This window comes from Watersipora subatra, chromosome 3 (assembly GCF_963576615.1).
Source record: "Watersipora subatra chromosome 3, tzWatSuba1.1, whole genome shotgun sequence".
Classification (NCBI taxonomy): domain Eukaryota; kingdom Metazoa; phylum Bryozoa; class Gymnolaemata; order Cheilostomatida; family Watersiporidae; genus Watersipora; species Watersipora subatra.
Genome location: NC_088710.1, coordinates 54,831,978 through 54,848,905, shown reverse-complemented (window position 1 = coordinate 54,848,905; position 16,928 = coordinate 54,831,978). Strand labels below are relative to the sequence as shown.

The window sequence follows — 16,928 nt, the reverse complement described above, 5'->3', positions numbered from 1 at the left end:
TGGTGCGATATTATTGCATAATTTATATAGCTTGTATTGATGTACAGTAGGGGTGCCCAAATGACTTTAATTGAGGGCCAATATGTAATATTTGAGAATTTTTCTATGCCACACGATGTATGATGATATGAACTGAAGTTGTATACGAGTTTAAGAACATTATTGTATTTCTATAACTATATATTATATTACTTTACAATTACATCCACGTGTTAATAACAAATTATGTTGAGTTGTCTTTAGTGAATATGGAATACAGATCATGTGCAACATTTTTATACAGAAATACTCTACATAAAGCTTTACAAACCAGCCTAAAATGGGTTGCATTCTAAATATTGCAAAAATTAATTTTTTGGAGACCTTGTAAGGTGGTCCACATTAAATTTGATAGTGGGCCACCACAGGCCACTATTTGGGCATCCCTCTTGTACAGTAAAAAAATGAACAATGTTTATGTATTGACATATTTTGGTGGTCTGTTTGTAGGCATGTTTGCAATCCATTACTGGATTGGTGTGTGCTGTTGATGTAGTGCTCGGTTTAGTTGAGAAGCTACTGAAGTTTAGTCATTTAGATTACCTGCTGATGTACAAGCTCTCACAAGACCATTTAGAGTTGTTCTTTAATGCCGTGCAGAGGTGTGCTATGTAGTACACTGCTTGTTAATTCATCTCATCCAAGTATAGCTGACAATGCACATATTATGCTTTGCAGTATGTGATTTCACCTGCTGGGCATCTCTTTTCAGATCACACACTGCTTTAAAGCAAAATAGATCAAGTGGGCCAAATCAAGGATGATACAAAAATGATATAACCAAGCTTCAAGATAATGGGCTCCAAAATCTAAATATAATCAATTAATTTATTGCTGACACCATGATATTGCTCGACTATGAAACTATTTTCTTGGTATGTTTGATTGTAAAGGAGACATTTTGGCTGATACTTTAACTGCCTAGCAATTTTCTTTTAAAAATCATCATTATTCAGTCCATATTTTAGCACAATTTCCAATTTATTTCAAATTGCAGCAAATGATAACTGTTATTATTTCAGGAGGCTGGAACAACAAGCCATCAGTAGAGCAGTTCCAGCATATCTTTAGGCGCTTGGTTACAAGATGTAGTGTTACACCAGGAGCTACTGGTAATGTCAGATCTATGGATGACACTGCATTGTTACAAGCTTCCACTACAAATGTGCCACCAACTGTTGGTAGTGAAGATTATATTGACAGACAAACTATGTTTCCCGAAGGAATACTAAACATCACACCTTGTTCTTGGTAGCATTGCTGTATATTTATCTGGTTGGCTTGTCAGAAAACTGCTTAAAAAGTTGCGTTTGGAGCCATGTAGACTCTCCCTAATTCAGTCTAAGGAAGTTAGCAAATATGATGATATTCATATTCTGTTAAGAACAACGGTTGCTTGATTTCTCCTTCTGATGGTGTTGTAACAACTGCTCTTGGCACCGAAAAGTATTCGAAAATGGCTACATCAGCAAATCAATGTTTGAAATATCCCAATATTCTGAAGTGTGTAAAAGAAGAGATTGCACGCTACCGGGTATGATATATTTGAATTAAAGCAACATTGTACTGACACTTCTGTAGGAATTGATAATCATCACTTCTCACTACTAGCTTTAGTGGTTGAAACATACTTAATGATTTAAGACAGCACCACTTTGCCAACTTATGAAACCTAGATTTACATTAAGTGAACATCAGACAAAATGCTACAAAAAACATATTATTTAGAGGGCAGTAAACTGTTGTCGCTGTGAGATAAATTGTCTATAGCCGGTTTAAGTTAATATTTATTTTTAAGACTTTTCTTTATATATGCATACAAACTGTACAGTTGGCAGGCATGTAGTAGCTCTATTTATTATATAATTTATATATACATGTATTATAATACTATTAGACGTTATTTTAGGATCACCCCCGAGCGTCTGGCTCATTAATTTTTTATGCATAGATCATTTATTTTCTGAATCACAAACAAATTTGATGGTCAAGTATACTGTAATTAAGATTTATAGTTTGCTTTATATATGCATACAATTTGTACAGTTCAAAGGTATTTAGTTGTTTAATTTATTATATACGTTTTATATATAATGCTATTAGACATTGTATTAGCATCCAAGCATCTGGCTCATTTTCTATGCATGGATCATTTATTTTCTAAATCGCAAATCAATTTTGTGGTCAGGCATACTGTAGTTAAGATTTGGTATATTTCAATGAATAACACATGAATATAACACGAATCAAGATATATGGAGTGTTGGGACCATAGACCTATTAACTATACATTAATAGTATAGTTAATAGACTTTATAATATAATAGAGTTAATAGTAAGACCTCTTAACTATACATTATAGTTAATAGGTCTATGGTTGGGACCTACTGGCGCAATAGCTAAAGCTTATCTAGGCTCGAGGCCAATCCAACCACTTTTCGAACAAAGCAATGTAGGTTGCAAAGATTTTAGTCAAATGTATACAGCAGCTTTGGCCAGTTTTCTGCTCTTGTTGACGTAAACAACTATTGTGATCTCTTATTAGATGGTCAATAAGTTTTAAAACTAAAGTTCACTGGGCTGGTAAGGCGAGCAATGCCAATGATACATCTGGAAAAGTAGAAAAGTACAGTGGAAACATCTGTTGATAAGAAATGCAAATTATATAGAGTTGTCTGCCTATTGTTGAAACCATGCTAATAGCCATCTACAACAAAACCTATAGCCTATGAATCTGTAAATCTTTCGCTAGCTTGACTTTGATATATAGGTTGAATGAATGTGTAAATCTTTATCTTTACTTTGATATATGGGTTGATTAAGATTGAGGATGGATAAAAGCATCCACAAGCTCATTGAGATTAAATGTTGTACAATGTTGTTAGGTTACTATAAAGGGGGCATGACCATGTAGCATAGTTCAAGATGGCACTCAAATTGTTGCGCTGATAAATGACCTTGGCCATTCTAAGGGTAGTATAATTCAGTGTCAAAACCCCTCAAAGGGGTTTTGAGTGGAACTCAAACACCTCAAAACGTGAACTCAGAAGGGTTTCAAGTTCAATGGATAAAAGAATTGTATTACAAAAAAACTGAAATTGTTAGTTAATCATTCTGCATTATCAGAGAAAGTATTCTAAAATCACAACACATTCCTAATAAAAAGCCTCTATTCACCTCTAAAATTATTGTGTACATGTATTAGTATTCCATAGAATGTATGTAATTTATAATACAGCAATTTTCGATAAAAAATTTGCTTATTTATGATGTATAAAAATAAGTTTTAGCCATTCTGTTTTACTGTAAAAATAAGTAAAAACAAAAAACTGAACATAACCGAACAGAGAACACTGTCCAATTGGTTTTTTTTTTAAATAATTACCCTTTAAAATGGTGTAGAGTTGCGCAGTTGACCGAGTTGCAGTAATTTAACCCAAAGATATTATGACATGTCATAATTAGTTCATCATTAGAGCGCTGAGGACGAACAATGATTAGCCAATACAGTAAAACAGTATTAAAACCTCTATTAAAAATCGGCTTAATAAGAATTTCACCAAATACTTGACGCTAAGCTCAGCCAAACGAACTTGCATTTGATTACCAATAATCTAAAAGTATAACATCTTCGAAAATTAGGCGTGGGTCAAAAGTGAAAGTTAGTAAGTACGGCTTGATTAATGCCAAGAGTATGTAATAGAAAACACAATACAACACAGTTCAATAAATTATTTAAAATTTTCAGATTTCAAGGCAATTCTCTACCAACCGGTTTTGATGTATAATACCTTAATTGTTGGGTGTCTATAGACTGCGGTAGACTTTCATTGTGCCTCTATGCTTCGATTGCGCTCGGAGTTGCTTCCAATCAAAATTATAAAAACTAAAAAACAATACACATTCGACGCTATTTCGTTTCGCTAAATTTGTGCAAAGCCATTCATGGTGAGAGCACATGTGCTATTCGACATGATAAAAACTCTAATTGCTGAAGGATCCAAAACGATACTATCCGTCTAAATTTTTCAGAATAGAGATGAAAATCTCGGCGCACTTCTGCACACAATCCCCCGGTAAAATAAAGTTCCCACCAGAAAAGTTCCGCAGTCACAGTTTACAGTCTATATGGCAGAGGGAAAAGTCCGTTCCCATTAAAAAAGTCTCGCAATAACCTGATTTATTCTTTTTCACTCCCATCTTGCGTGTACTTGATTAAGGAAATAATAAATAACCATCATTTATTTAGAATAGGGTACCATCTTCATTTTGCTACCAGCCCGAGCTGAGGTAAGTAGATTTTGAGTGGAGCATGGTTGTAAATTGATGACACATCAACAACCAGTGGTGCATCATTAGCCTGTATATAAACACCTGTTTGCCTAGTATACAGGCCAGTTCATCTTAAAAAACACAAAGTTCAGCAACAATTGTTATTGACTTTCTGTTCTGTGGTAAGTTAGTTTTTTTTTATGTTCTTTTTGTTTATTAGGCCTATATATAACAAGAATTATTTTATTACGAACTATTTGTGTTGATATTATTATAGCGTATTTTGTTCTAAATGAGCTATCTACCTTCCGTATTAATATGAGTTCAAATATCCTTATATATGGATAATCTTCACTTCAGTTGTGTGTGTCGTTAGGTTGTTATGGGTGGATATAGAGAAATTACGTTATGCACGACTAATCCAAATCCACACACAACATCAGTCTTGAATTTACTTTGCCATTTTATTTTATTTTAACTATGTTCAGTAACTTTAGTTTGTGTACTTTTGCTTTGTCACTTGGGAACTAATTTGATTATTACTGGTTCAGGTACAAGTGAAGGCGTTAAGCTATTGTAAGCAATACTGATATCTACCAATAAAAGTTAATTCTTTATTCTATAAGTCCAACAATTAAAATACACAACTAACAAAATTCTAAACAATAATATTAATGACGAAAGGTTAATATAGCTAATAAAAGCTACACCCTTACTCGAACGGTCGTCCATGTTTGCTTGCTTGATCGGTACGGCTGTGAGTTTCAACAGTCAAACGAGAGTCATGGCAGTCTTTATATGTAGAGGCTCGTTAGTAGAGATAGGGAAGTAGAAGAAGTTTAGACGCTGATGGATAAGGAGGCTCCATAGGTAGGGGAAGATAGAAACTCCAGAGGCAGAAGGAAGAGAGAGGCAGGCTCCAAAGGCAGAGGCGGAAGGAGTCTCAGCAGGTCCTTCAGGATGGATAGATAGATCGACTGCAGATGATAGAGAGAGTCGTTGGAGCTGTTCTTTTTTATAGATGTCTCTGTTAGTCTGTGAGAAGGTGTTTAGGAGCTCAGGTTTGGGTCTTTATGTCGTAAAGGGTTAGCAATTGAGTAAACTTGTCTTAATTACGTCATGGGAATTTAATGATTGGAAATGATGACTAACTCCAATTGTCTTGGTTGTGTCTGGTACAGGTCTGACATCTTTTAATGGTTTTCTGGCATGTCAATCGATGTCTCTTTCATCATGAGCTACTTCCGCAGGAGGTTTTTAAGCTGCATGTAGATGAGAATATGATGACTGTCTTCATTGCTGGTCCTCTAATGTATGAAGTGTCATGTTCATTGTAATATTGCGTATGTCTCCATGTTTAGTCATTTCTCCATTATGCTATCTGCTTTTGCTAATACTTCTATACAACAAGGCGCAGAGGACTCTGGTAAGCTGTTGCTATAGTGTTATTCACAGTCTATGTGTGTGTCGATGCCAATAGGTGGGAGGTAGTCTAGTGATGGTTAGGTTACAGTTCTACAACAAGGCTCGTTGGTTCTAATCCAATGCTATAGTTCAGGGTGGGCAAAGTTTTTTCTCAAAGAGCCAAATTTCAACGTTGCAAGATTTTTGGGAGCCGCATAATATGTGTATCAGTATAATATTTCATACTGATAATACAAGTTTGGTAGTGGTATTGTAATTAAATTTATTTATTAAAATACTTTTACAGTAACATTGAATAATGTTGAAGTAAGCCTAAAGAGCTTTGTATAACTAAAAGTTTAGTGAGATACATGGAATTGTTTATGGCTGCTCATTATCTCTTGGTAGTCTGGCTCTCTACTGCAGCATGCTATTCTTAGGAGCTGACACAAGTGATCTTGGGTCAAAGTGGATCTCAACTTGCTCTTGATATTATTCATGCATGAAAATGCCGATTCACATATACATGTATATGTGGCAGCAAACACAGTGTACAACCATCTTCCTAGTTGAGCAAGCTGTGGATATTCAGCCTTTGTTGAAACTTTCAAGTAGAACCCCTCCTCAATTTCATCTATATCTGTACCTTTGAGGTTACACAACTCCAGTTGCAGCGATGAGACATTACCACTTTTTAATGGCAACTGAGTAACTCACACTCCATTAGGCTTTGCCTTCTGAGGCGCTTTTATGAGTTGTATGATATGTTTCAAAGATTGAAACTGACTAAATCGATTGCTAAACTCTTGTTGCAGCTTTTCTATAAAGTGAGTGTACTCAGCTGTACAAGACGCCATTTCTTCATCGTCATCTAAAGATGCTTTTAGAGTAGGAAAGTGAAGCATATCACCTTGCACATTCACCAGAAACAACTCCAACTTATGGGAGAAAGCTTGAACAGCTGGTAGTGTATTAATGATAGTCTTGTTCTTCCCTTGAAGCTTGAGGTTCAAATCATTCAAATGGCCACAGATGTCAACAAGGAAGGCAAGGTCACTCATATCTTTAGAAGAGCTCATCATCTCTTGAAACTGTCTTGCATTCAGGTTTTTGCATGTATTTAAAAATGAGCTTAGCTCCTGACGAATACTCCACAACCTTGACAGAGCGTTTCCCTTACTTAGCCATCTAATGTTATTGTATGTTAGTAAATCTTCACAAGTGGCATCGCTTCCTTTGAGAAACGTCTTTAATTTTCTGTGTCTGAGAGCTGATTGACTTCTGAGGAAGTTGATCATCTTCATAGCCTTACACATTAGTTGTTGAATGTGATAATTTAGTTTTACGCATAAAACAGTTTGGTGGATGATGCAATGGAATGCTAGCATTGATGGCATATCCTTCTTCAATCTAGCTATGAGCCCTTGATATTTTCCAACCATGGCTGGTGCGCCATCTGTTGTTACAGATTTGCATTTGTGGAGAGGTATCTTAATCTTGTCAAGTCTTTTAACGAGAGCTTCATAGGTAGCCTGATCGGTGGTTTTTCCTTCTAATCCAACCAAAGTAAGAAGCTCCTTCATTTCTTCACCATCAAAGAGTCTGCAACACAGGGTATATGACTAAAGCATAATACTATGCTTTATAAAGAAACATACTGATGCTTAATAAAGAAGCATGTAGTATAAATGTATGGGTTAGTCACTTTGAAACAAATATCATAAAGTAAGTGCAACATTTTTTACTTGGAGTTGTGTTCTCTCCTTACTGTCTTAAAATGCACTTGTATGACTTCAGCTTGCAAATGCATGGTAAAAATGATTACCAATTGTTAGTGTACACACAGTAGCCTACATACCTTACGAAGACTGCTAATTGAGCTACATCCATTATATCAGTAGATTCATCAATGGCGATTGAAAAGTAATCCGCCTGGTCTATATGGGTTTACAAAGTAATTCTGAGTTGATCATTAATGCTTTCAATTTTACCAGTGGCAGTTTTCCTAGAAAGTTGTATTTCCTTGACTTTACCAATCACATCACGCTTATCTGGAAAAAGTGTTTTCATAGCCTCAACCATGCATTCTTTTACAATCTCAGCATGAGAATAGGGAAGCATTGCTTTTTCTAGAATCTTTGAGACTCGTAAAGAAGCTTCTGTAGCGCATTTATCAGTAGCTGTGAAAGAAACTAGTATATTTTCTGAAGAAGTTAGTGATCTTTGAAGTTTATCTAGCTTTTGATGTCTAGCTAAAGATCCCAGTGGAAATGTTGTAGTAAACTCTCTGTGCTTCGTCGCATGATGTCGTTTGACGTTCGCCTTCTTGTTAGCAGAGATCGTTTCCTAGCACAATAGACATTGCGGTTTGTCATGCCTAAAAATGAATTCATATTCCAGGGTCTACTCATCTTGGAATTCTCTTGTAGATTCGTTTCTATTTCGTTTACTTTGTGAGGCTTTCTTTGTAACTCTGGGAATGGTTCATTTTGTTGAAGATGCAATTGCTAACCCCACTGCATTAATTGGCTCAATTGCAAATGACATGTTCAACTAAGGCACAGCATCTTATATAAGCCAGCATTATGAAATCATGATGAAATGACTTCCTGATGAACCTTTCTGGAGCATTCTATTTTTTGTCCTCGTCAGATCAGCAACGGACGTTATTACATCAGAAAAGCTCCATGTACATGATGTCATGAATTATGATTCATGATGCATGTGTAGGCTATATATATAACGCAGTAATAGTGCACTTTTAGATAAGCCTAATGTGTCACAATGCATGTAGTTTTGTACAGTATATTATAAGGATATTTTTATATACGTCAAAAGAAGTTGAATTTTCACAGGGTTGAAGCAGCTGCAACAAAATTTGCAAAGAGCCGCGCTTTGCCCAGCCCTGCTATAGTTCATGTAACAATGCCTTATATAAATATAGGCTACTGTACGTACACCTCCAACCAACCCTCTACAGTCTAGGTTGGGGTTAGAATAGCCTGTCTTGACAAACTGTTGTTTTTGCGGAGTTGTCCTTCGGTGAGCAGAACGAGCAAAACAACAGCTTGTCACAATACGCACTGCACTTGATGCATCAGTTGCACTGAAAGGGAGTTATTCTCTTCTGTCTATGCAGCTTGGTTGCGATGTTATGTCGGTCGCTCCATTGGCAATCATAACGGATTTAGCCCAAAAATTCAAGTAGAAAAAAAAAATAAAAACGTTTAATCAGAGACTAGTCTCTGCGGTAAAATTTAGTAAAACTTAAGAATCACATAAATTAAAAATAAAATCAATAAGAACAAATAAAACTGACTGATACAAAAATACAAATAAAACTGACTGAGCGCACAAATAACATGTTTAGTTGTTGTTGTTGCCTAAGTTCTTAAGTTCTACTAAAGTTTACTGCAGAGACTACTCTCTGGTTAAATGTTTTTATCTTATTTTTTTCTACCTAAACCTTTGGGCTAAACCCGTTATGAATACCAATGAGCGGCCGACATAACATCGCAACCAAACCACATAGACGGAAGAGAACAACTCATTTTCAGTGCATCAGGTGCAGTGCGTATTGTGACAAGCTGTTGTTTTGCTCGCTCCGCTCGATGGGGGACAACTTTGCAAAAACAACAGTTTGTCAAGACAGGCTAGGGTTAGAATAGCAGTTTAGACGTAAGATATTACGATACAATATATATGCTGATCGATCAACTATTAGTATACAATTAACTGATGTTTCTTCCTTAGTTGCTAGGCATAGAATGAATATAACTATTAAGCTACTTCTATATAAACGAATGAACTGAATAGGAGTTGTGTTCCTATTATGGTGTGGCTCTGTATTGAGTAGGTAACTCCCAACTCCGCAATCAAATGATAAGAATATTGTACACTTACCAGTACTTACCGGTATGCAGCACGTAAGCAATGGTTGTTAAGGCACATGCTTCATTTTGTTAGTGGGAGAAAATATATGCTGTAAGAATGTATTGTAACTGCTAAGCTTCCTACCTAACAACTAATCAATACCATACCTTATGGTGTGACGTGTCTTGAACTAGATAAACGTTAATTGATGATAATCTAATCTCTTGACATTTACGTTTGTGGGAACATTGCAAATATACAGCTATTTCAAAAACATGATTTTCCGATATAACAATATCCTAAAAACCACCCCTTTTTTTCTCGTTAATATTGCGTTACTGATAGATGCCACGAATGAATGTTAGATATACATACACGTATATGTTGTTATCAGGTATAAAAAAAACTTGAAGAAAACAGGAAGAATTCTATGAACACTACACATATAATTGAATAGTAAATTGCTAATGATTTATTATATGTTTATGGTATCATTAATTAGGAGTTATTGGCATACATACAACAGGGGTAGACAACTCCCACACAACGTGTATTGCCTGGCTAAAATAATAATTTATGTTAAAATATATATGTACGAATATATGGAGCAATAGTGTGTATGATGAATTTGGTCAACAGGTAATATTCTCATTTGTTGTGTGAGAGGTTGATTGTGATGGCAAACTTTTGCTTATTACTGTTTAGATTGATGAAAACGGAAAGTTAGCTTAAATCTCAGTCAATTGAAAATCAGGATAAGCCTCGAAGGCTGTGGGCCGAGCAAATGAAAGAGCTTTAGAAATTAATTTTTTCTGGCACCCTCTTTCAGTGGCAATTTCTGTTGTGATTTATGTTGTATTATTAAGAGTTGTCTACCCCATGCTTATATGGTTGTTAACTTGTTAACCACACTCACTGTTCTGGAAGATTCTAATGACTCATGTTCTATTGTGTGTGACTTATGAAAGGCACTTATTAAATGTTGAACATTCAGACAAGTTGTTTTGTTTATCTAGCTGTAATAATTTAACATGGTGGCAGCGATAAATGGTGGATAGCAAGACTATATTTGGAACTTTCAGTATAACAGTGACATATTAATCATTATGGAGGGAATTTTGCCTCCTCAGCAGTTGGATTTAAGGTGTGAGGATTTGTCTGGTGAATGGCATCGTTGGCAGAGGGCTTTCAGTGACTACCTCTTGGCAATTGACCTGACTGGAATTACTAAGGCAGCTGAAAAGAGAAAGCTGGCCTTATTCAGGCATGCAGGGGCTGAGGATGTAAAAGAAGTCTATTCGCAGATGGAGTTCAAATCACGACCTGTTGATGATGGCAATACTGAAGAGCTAGAGGAGGGAGCTGCTAGGAGGAAGTCGGATGATTGTGAAGACTTTTACGTCATGCTTATAATTACTTGGGGTTGCTTGAAGAAGGAATAAGTTTCACTGCTAGTCTTTGTTTTATTTAGATTACCGTGAAGTCTGTAAAACATAACTTCACATAAACTAGGCAAAAATGTTACATAATGCTAATTAAGTAATAAAACATAAACTGGACAACACAATAGCGTAAAATAACACACAGTATATAATAGAAAAGTCATGGAACTAATGCTGGTGGCTGCCTAACCTTTCCATTAAGAGTCTTCCAAATGCAAAAATTAACTTTGTTGAAACAGGTATCTTTACAGCAAATAAAAGGTATTACATCAAAAATACATACAGTACATTAAATTCACTGACCTTTATCTCCTTTTAACAACCTTTGTTTAATAACGTTGTTCTGTAGTAAACACTGTTTCCAGTACTAAGGCTTTTAAATTAACTGTCTTTGAAATTGGCTGACTTATTTGAATTTAAAGAAACATAAACTAGACCACCAAAAGGGTCCTCGGATTGGTCAATATCTCTGCGAGTGCACCTGACAGTCCAATCAACGTTAGGACAAGCAGCAAGCCAACGGTAAAAACATGTGGAATTCACCACCGACGCACTCAGTGACATGACGCGACGCACTCATTGACACAAAGAAAACAGGTCACATTGGGCCACCTTATTTAGTGCTTGTAGCTGTTAGGTAATTAAGAGGCAGGGTGTCTTCCTGTAAAATGTTTGTTATTGGTTTCTTTATTAAAAGTCTCACGCACATTGGTGTGTTTGAAAGGTTTCTACAATGATGTTATCAAAGGATTTCATGAATACTGCAATCCCAGGTCAGGTGTTGTAGTGAGTAGATTTAAATTTCACAATAGCAGTCAAGGTGGTGACACTGTGGATGTATTTTTGATGAAACTGAAACAGTTGGCTGAGGGTTGTCAATTTAGTGATCAGAGAGATTCCTTGATTCGAGACAAACTGCTTTTGGCTTGGATGATACAGAAGGGAGAGACAAGCTTATGAGAGAATAAGATGAAAAGTTGTCTCTCGACTATGTGATCAAGTCATTGAGAATTGCTGAAAAGTCAGGAAAACTGAAGCACCTTAAAGCTGAAGAAAAATCTAAAGATGTCAATGCAGTATCTCAGTTTAGAAGAGAGAAACCTGTCAAGTCAGCAAAACATGGATTTTCCAAACAGAAATGTGAGAATTGTGGGAAGAATCACAATAAGGGTCAGAGATGTCCTGTATATGGTGCGCAGTGTAAACGTTGCCAGAAATTTAATCACTGGGCAGTTATGTGTAGACAAGATACTCATATAAATGAAACGGAGGATCATGATGTTACAGAAGAAGTTTATTTAGGTGAAATAAACACCATAAATGCTATTAACTCATTTATGACTGACTCCTGGTATGCAGATTTAAGAGTACACACAAATGCTGTGAAAAGCCATCGAGTCAGATTTAAACTGGATACAAAAGCTGCTTTGAGTGTATGTGGATCAAATCAGTTAACTGATGATGTTTTTTTGCCTTTTGACAAAAAGTTATATGAACCCGGACACACACCACTAAACTGTATTGAGAGAATACAGTGTAAGATTACTGCCAAGAGTGAGGTTTATGAGGAATATATCTACCTAGTTCCAAACCAGAAAATGCCATTACTAAGTAGAAGAGCTTGTGATGAGTTGAAGCTAATCAAGGTTGATGAAGATCAATGCCACATTGGCAGTGTCAATATTAATGCTAAGTTGTTTGCAGGAATTGAAAAAGTTGGCAAGGAATATTCTATCAAGCTGAAAGAGAAAGCAGTGCCTTATGCTATACATGTTAACATACCGATATCATTTCCACTGAGAGACAAAGCAGATAGAGCGCTTGATAAGATGGTAGCAGATGGAGTCATCAAGAAGGTTGGACCTAATGAACCTACATCATGGTGTGCTCCAACGGTGGTGGTTCCAAAAGCTAATAAGGAGGACGTAAGAATTGTATCTGACTTCACAGAGCTTAACTAGTTTATCCAGCAGGAAATTTATCACTCATAAAGGATGGTTTAGATATCTTCGACTTCCACAAGGCCTATCCAGTAGCCCAAAAATCTTATCTGCTGAGATGAACAAAATCCTTGAAAACTGAAAAGGTGTTGTCATACACATGGATGATTTGCTTGTATTTGGGAAAGATCGACAGCAACATGATGAACCACTACAGGCGGTTCTGGACAAGAATGCTGACGCTGGTATGACCTTAAACAAGGCAAAATGCGATTTTAGTGCGCCACCTGATGAGTTTCTTGGACATATGATTGATGAGCAGGGCATTCATGCAGGACCAAGGCTGCAAGAAATATTGGATTTCCTCCAACCTGTTGATGTTCATGTCATGAACTTCATGGTATTAGAAGTTTTCTGGGCATGGTAAACCAATATGCTAAATTTTCATCTGAACTTGCCAACATTACAGAGCCGTTGAGAGCGCTACTCAAGGTGCCATGGCAGTGGTTGAAGCCTCAGGAGTCAGCATTCCAGAGGCTGAATAATGTTTTTGCTAATGCACCTGTTCTCGCTATATATGATGTAAAGAAAGAAATTGTGGCCAATTGTAATAACCTCAGATGCAAGCAAAGTGGATCTTGGTGCTACACCCACACAAGTTCAAGATAATGGAAGTCGGAGGCTGATTGCTGCTGCAAGCCGCTCTCTGACAGAGACAGAACAGGGATATGCAGCTATAGAGAAATAAGGCTTAGGAGTCTGCTAGGCTATGGAAAAGTTTGCTCCCTATGTCTAGATATGAAAAATGTTACAATAGAGACTGATCATCAACCTTTGGTATCACTATTTGGAGATATGTTCCTTGATAGATTGCCGCCTAGACTCCAGGGATTCAAGCTTCGTCTACAGAGATTTCAGTACACGATGAAACATATCGAGGGAGCTATGAATATTACGGCAGATGCACTCTCTCGATATACCTCTGCAGAACCAAATAGTTCTGATGTAGCACGAGTGGATGAAATGGAGCATTATGTTGACTTAGTCGTGTCTCCTAATGGCTCAGATTCCAGGTTAGAGCAATTGAAAGTTGATCAGAGAGACGACACAACTATTTCCCAAGTGATCAGATTTGTTGAAGGAGAGTGGCCTGTCTACTTGTCCTCAGAAGACACACTTCTATAACCCTACTTTGACAGAAAATCTCGCTTGTCAATCAGTAAAGGGTTTCTGATGCTTGGTACCCGATTAGTCATCCCTGTAAGCCAATGAAAGCAGGTGTTGAAGAATCTTCATAAGGGACATCTTGAAGTCACAAAATGTCAATCAAGAGCTAAGAACAGCCGGTAGTAGCCAGGAATGCCCAAAGACATTGGACAGATGATAAGAGACTGTAATGACTGTAGAGCAAATTCCAACAAACAATGGGAACTTCTCAGGCCAACCTCTACTCCAGATAGACCTTGGCAAATGCTCAGCATCGATCTTCTACACTTCAAGGGTCAGACTTGCCCGTTAGTCATTGATTATTACTCTCGCTATCCATAATTAGCTCTCTTAGGTGCACGAGACTTCTCGTCAAAAAAGGTTATCATGCATCTGAAGTCTAATTTCTCTCGCCATGGAATCCCAGAGATAGTAATGTCTGATAATGGTCCACAGTATTCTAGTAAAGAGTTTGCAGACTTCACCATCCAGTATGGATTCCGTCACATTACAAGCAGTCCAGAATATCATAGAGGAAATGTAGCTGCAAAGAGAGGAGTGCAAACTATCAAAAAAATGCTGGTTAAAGAAGAGGACCCATATCTAGCACTGCTGGCTTACCGTTCTTCACCACAGTTTGACCTGTACTCTCCTGCAGAGCTGTTGATGGGAAGGAAACTTAGAACCACCGTGGTAACTCATCCGGATGATATGCTGCCCAAACAACCAGATCATGCCCGATTCATAGCATCAAATGAACAATATAAGTCAAGGATGAAGCAGAACCATAATAGTAACTGTAAAGTAATACCTCTACTACCTGTTCACTCTGGAGACAATGTGTGGGTCAGAGATAAACAGAGAAATGGAAAGGTGATCGCTGCATCTGACAATATTACAAGGAAAGTTGTAGTTGAGACAGAAGCTGTTAGATTGCTCAGAAACAGATCAGATGTTGTCAGTATGGAGCCAAATGCATCTCTACGCAGATCTCAGAGAATCAAAAGTCCCCAATAAAGTTTGAGGTAACTGGTCATGAATAGCAAAGACAATCATCAATGGTATTCAATTTGTTTGTATTCCATAGCAAACAAACAGTTCTTACATATTTCTCATTCAGTTTATTATATTTTACTTTTGTTGTAAGTACAATCATTATACCCTTGTTTAGAGCTTGAAGGGGGGATGATGAGTTATTAAGAGTTGTCTACCCCCATGCTTATATTGTTGTTAACCACACCCACTGTTCTGGAAGATTCTAATGACTCATGTTCTATTGTGTGTGACTTATGAAAGACACTTACCGCTATTAAATGTTGAACATTCAGACAAGTTGTTTTGTTTATCTAGCTGTAATAATTTAACAATTTAGAGTAATTTGAGTGTGCTTTCTCTGGCATCACAGCCGGAGAAAGCATGCAAACCTATGAGACTTTCAGATTGGTGGATTATCTCATAGTTTAGTAGTAGCCATTGTACTGACATTGATAGCCATTTCTTGTCTCTGTTCAATAAGAAAAACAGAGTCGGCAATTGCTATTCCTACCGTGGGCAAGTGTCATGGTATTAAAATTTCTGTCAAATGATTCGATCGCTACCTGTGAACAGTAGCATGACATGCAGCATGAAACATGTGTCTGCCTCCTCATAATCACAAACCAGAGAAGGCGCCTCTGTAGTGATGAGTTGAGCATAAGGGTGAATACTAAGCTGGTACTATGATCTTGTTGTAGCGTTGAGTATCAGGGTATCATGTCTGGCTGTAGTCTTCGTGTGAAATAATGAATGCCAACATTACTTCCTTTGTTGCTTTCAGACTTTACAGAGGCTTTTCAGTTTGGTAAGTTAATCTAATAATAGCTATAGCTGGAGGGACACACGTACACACATATCCACACACATACATACTTTGAGATATATATATATAGATTTGCATGATGATAAAATAAAGCATTTACTGTATACGTCACGGTAATGTTAAGTTAATTATTAACACAATGAATTTTCAGATTAATTTGGTAATTTAATGCTTAATTGGTTTTAAACAAAAAATAATTTGTTAATTAAATTATTATCATACAAGTTCTCAAACCCAAAAATGAATTATTAATGCAGTCTTAAACTATTAATTTTTAAATTCATTTCAATTTCTGTCGTTGCCTCAACCCTGATAACAACTTAGTGGGTGGCCGGCAATGTTCATTTGAATACTTATGTATGTAATACGCTTAATGGCTGATACTTGTAAGCAGCTTTGTTTTTAATACATGTATCTCACTTTAAACTCTGTCTGTTAATCTGCTTATTTTATCTGAAAGAATCTTTTTAAATGTGTGTTGGCAAATGAAAAATGGGAGGGAATCAGTTTTTTTTATTTACAATGGAACCCTTCTTCAATATGCAGACGATTGTTCAGTTATCTGCTCAAGACCAAATCAAGATCTACTATATGAAATAATAGAAAGCAACTGCATGAAGCTCATACACTGGCTAGAACAATGGCGTATGAAAGCAGACTGTTCCAAAACAGATACTATCTGGTTCAACTGCAACCCAAAACAATTTTAAATTAGTGGAGAAAACACACACATTACCAATTCTACTAAAGTTTTAGGTTTAACCCTGGACTCTAAGTTAGCATTCAACACACAGAGAAGAATCAAAAGCATTATTGGCCAAAAAATGGAGACTACTTTCTTCTGTTCATCAGTGCAGGGTTAAAGGCTAATCTAAAAAGATACTAGAATCGACC

General features: G+C 36.6%; 1 protein-coding gene and 1 pseudogene across 1 annotated transcript; one reads left to right on the top strand and one right to left on the bottom strand.

Annotated features, from left to right (window-relative positions):
* Window positions 1–5,150: 5,150 nt before the first annotated feature.
* LOC137390751 (general transcription factor II-I repeat domain-containing protein 2A-like) lies at window positions 5,151–7,605 on the bottom strand. The gene is made up of 3 exons (XM_068077073.1): window positions 7,574–7,605; window positions 6,433–7,317; window positions 5,151–5,346 (listed from the first exon to the last, which is right to left on the bottom strand). The coding sequence occupies exons 1-3, from the start codon at window positions 7,603–7,605 to the stop codon at window positions 5,151–5,153; spliced, it is 1,113 nt and encodes a 370-aa protein (XP_067933174.1).
* A 3,089-nt stretch (window positions 7,606–10,694) lies between these two features.
* Window positions 10,695–12,991, top strand: LOC137390750 (uncharacterized; annotated as a pseudogene).
* The last annotated feature ends 3,937 nt before the right edge of the window (window positions 12,992–16,928 follow it).

What these genes read in the sequence shown, in the direction of transcription:
- LOC137390751 (XM_068077073.1), bottom strand. Translation starts at nt 7,605, where the DNA reads ATGGATGTAGCTCAATTAGCAGTCTTCGTAAG. An exon ending in CAATTAGCAGTCTTCGTAAG is followed by an intron (nt 7,318 to 7,573) that starts GTATGTAGGCTA and finishes CCTGTGTTGCAG; the next exon opens with ACTCTTTGATGGTGAAGAAA. An exon ending in AAGGCAAAGCCTAATGGAGT is followed by an intron (nt 5,347 to 6,432) that starts GTGAGTTACTCA and finishes ACCTTCTCACAG; the next exon opens with ACTAACAGAGACATCTATAA.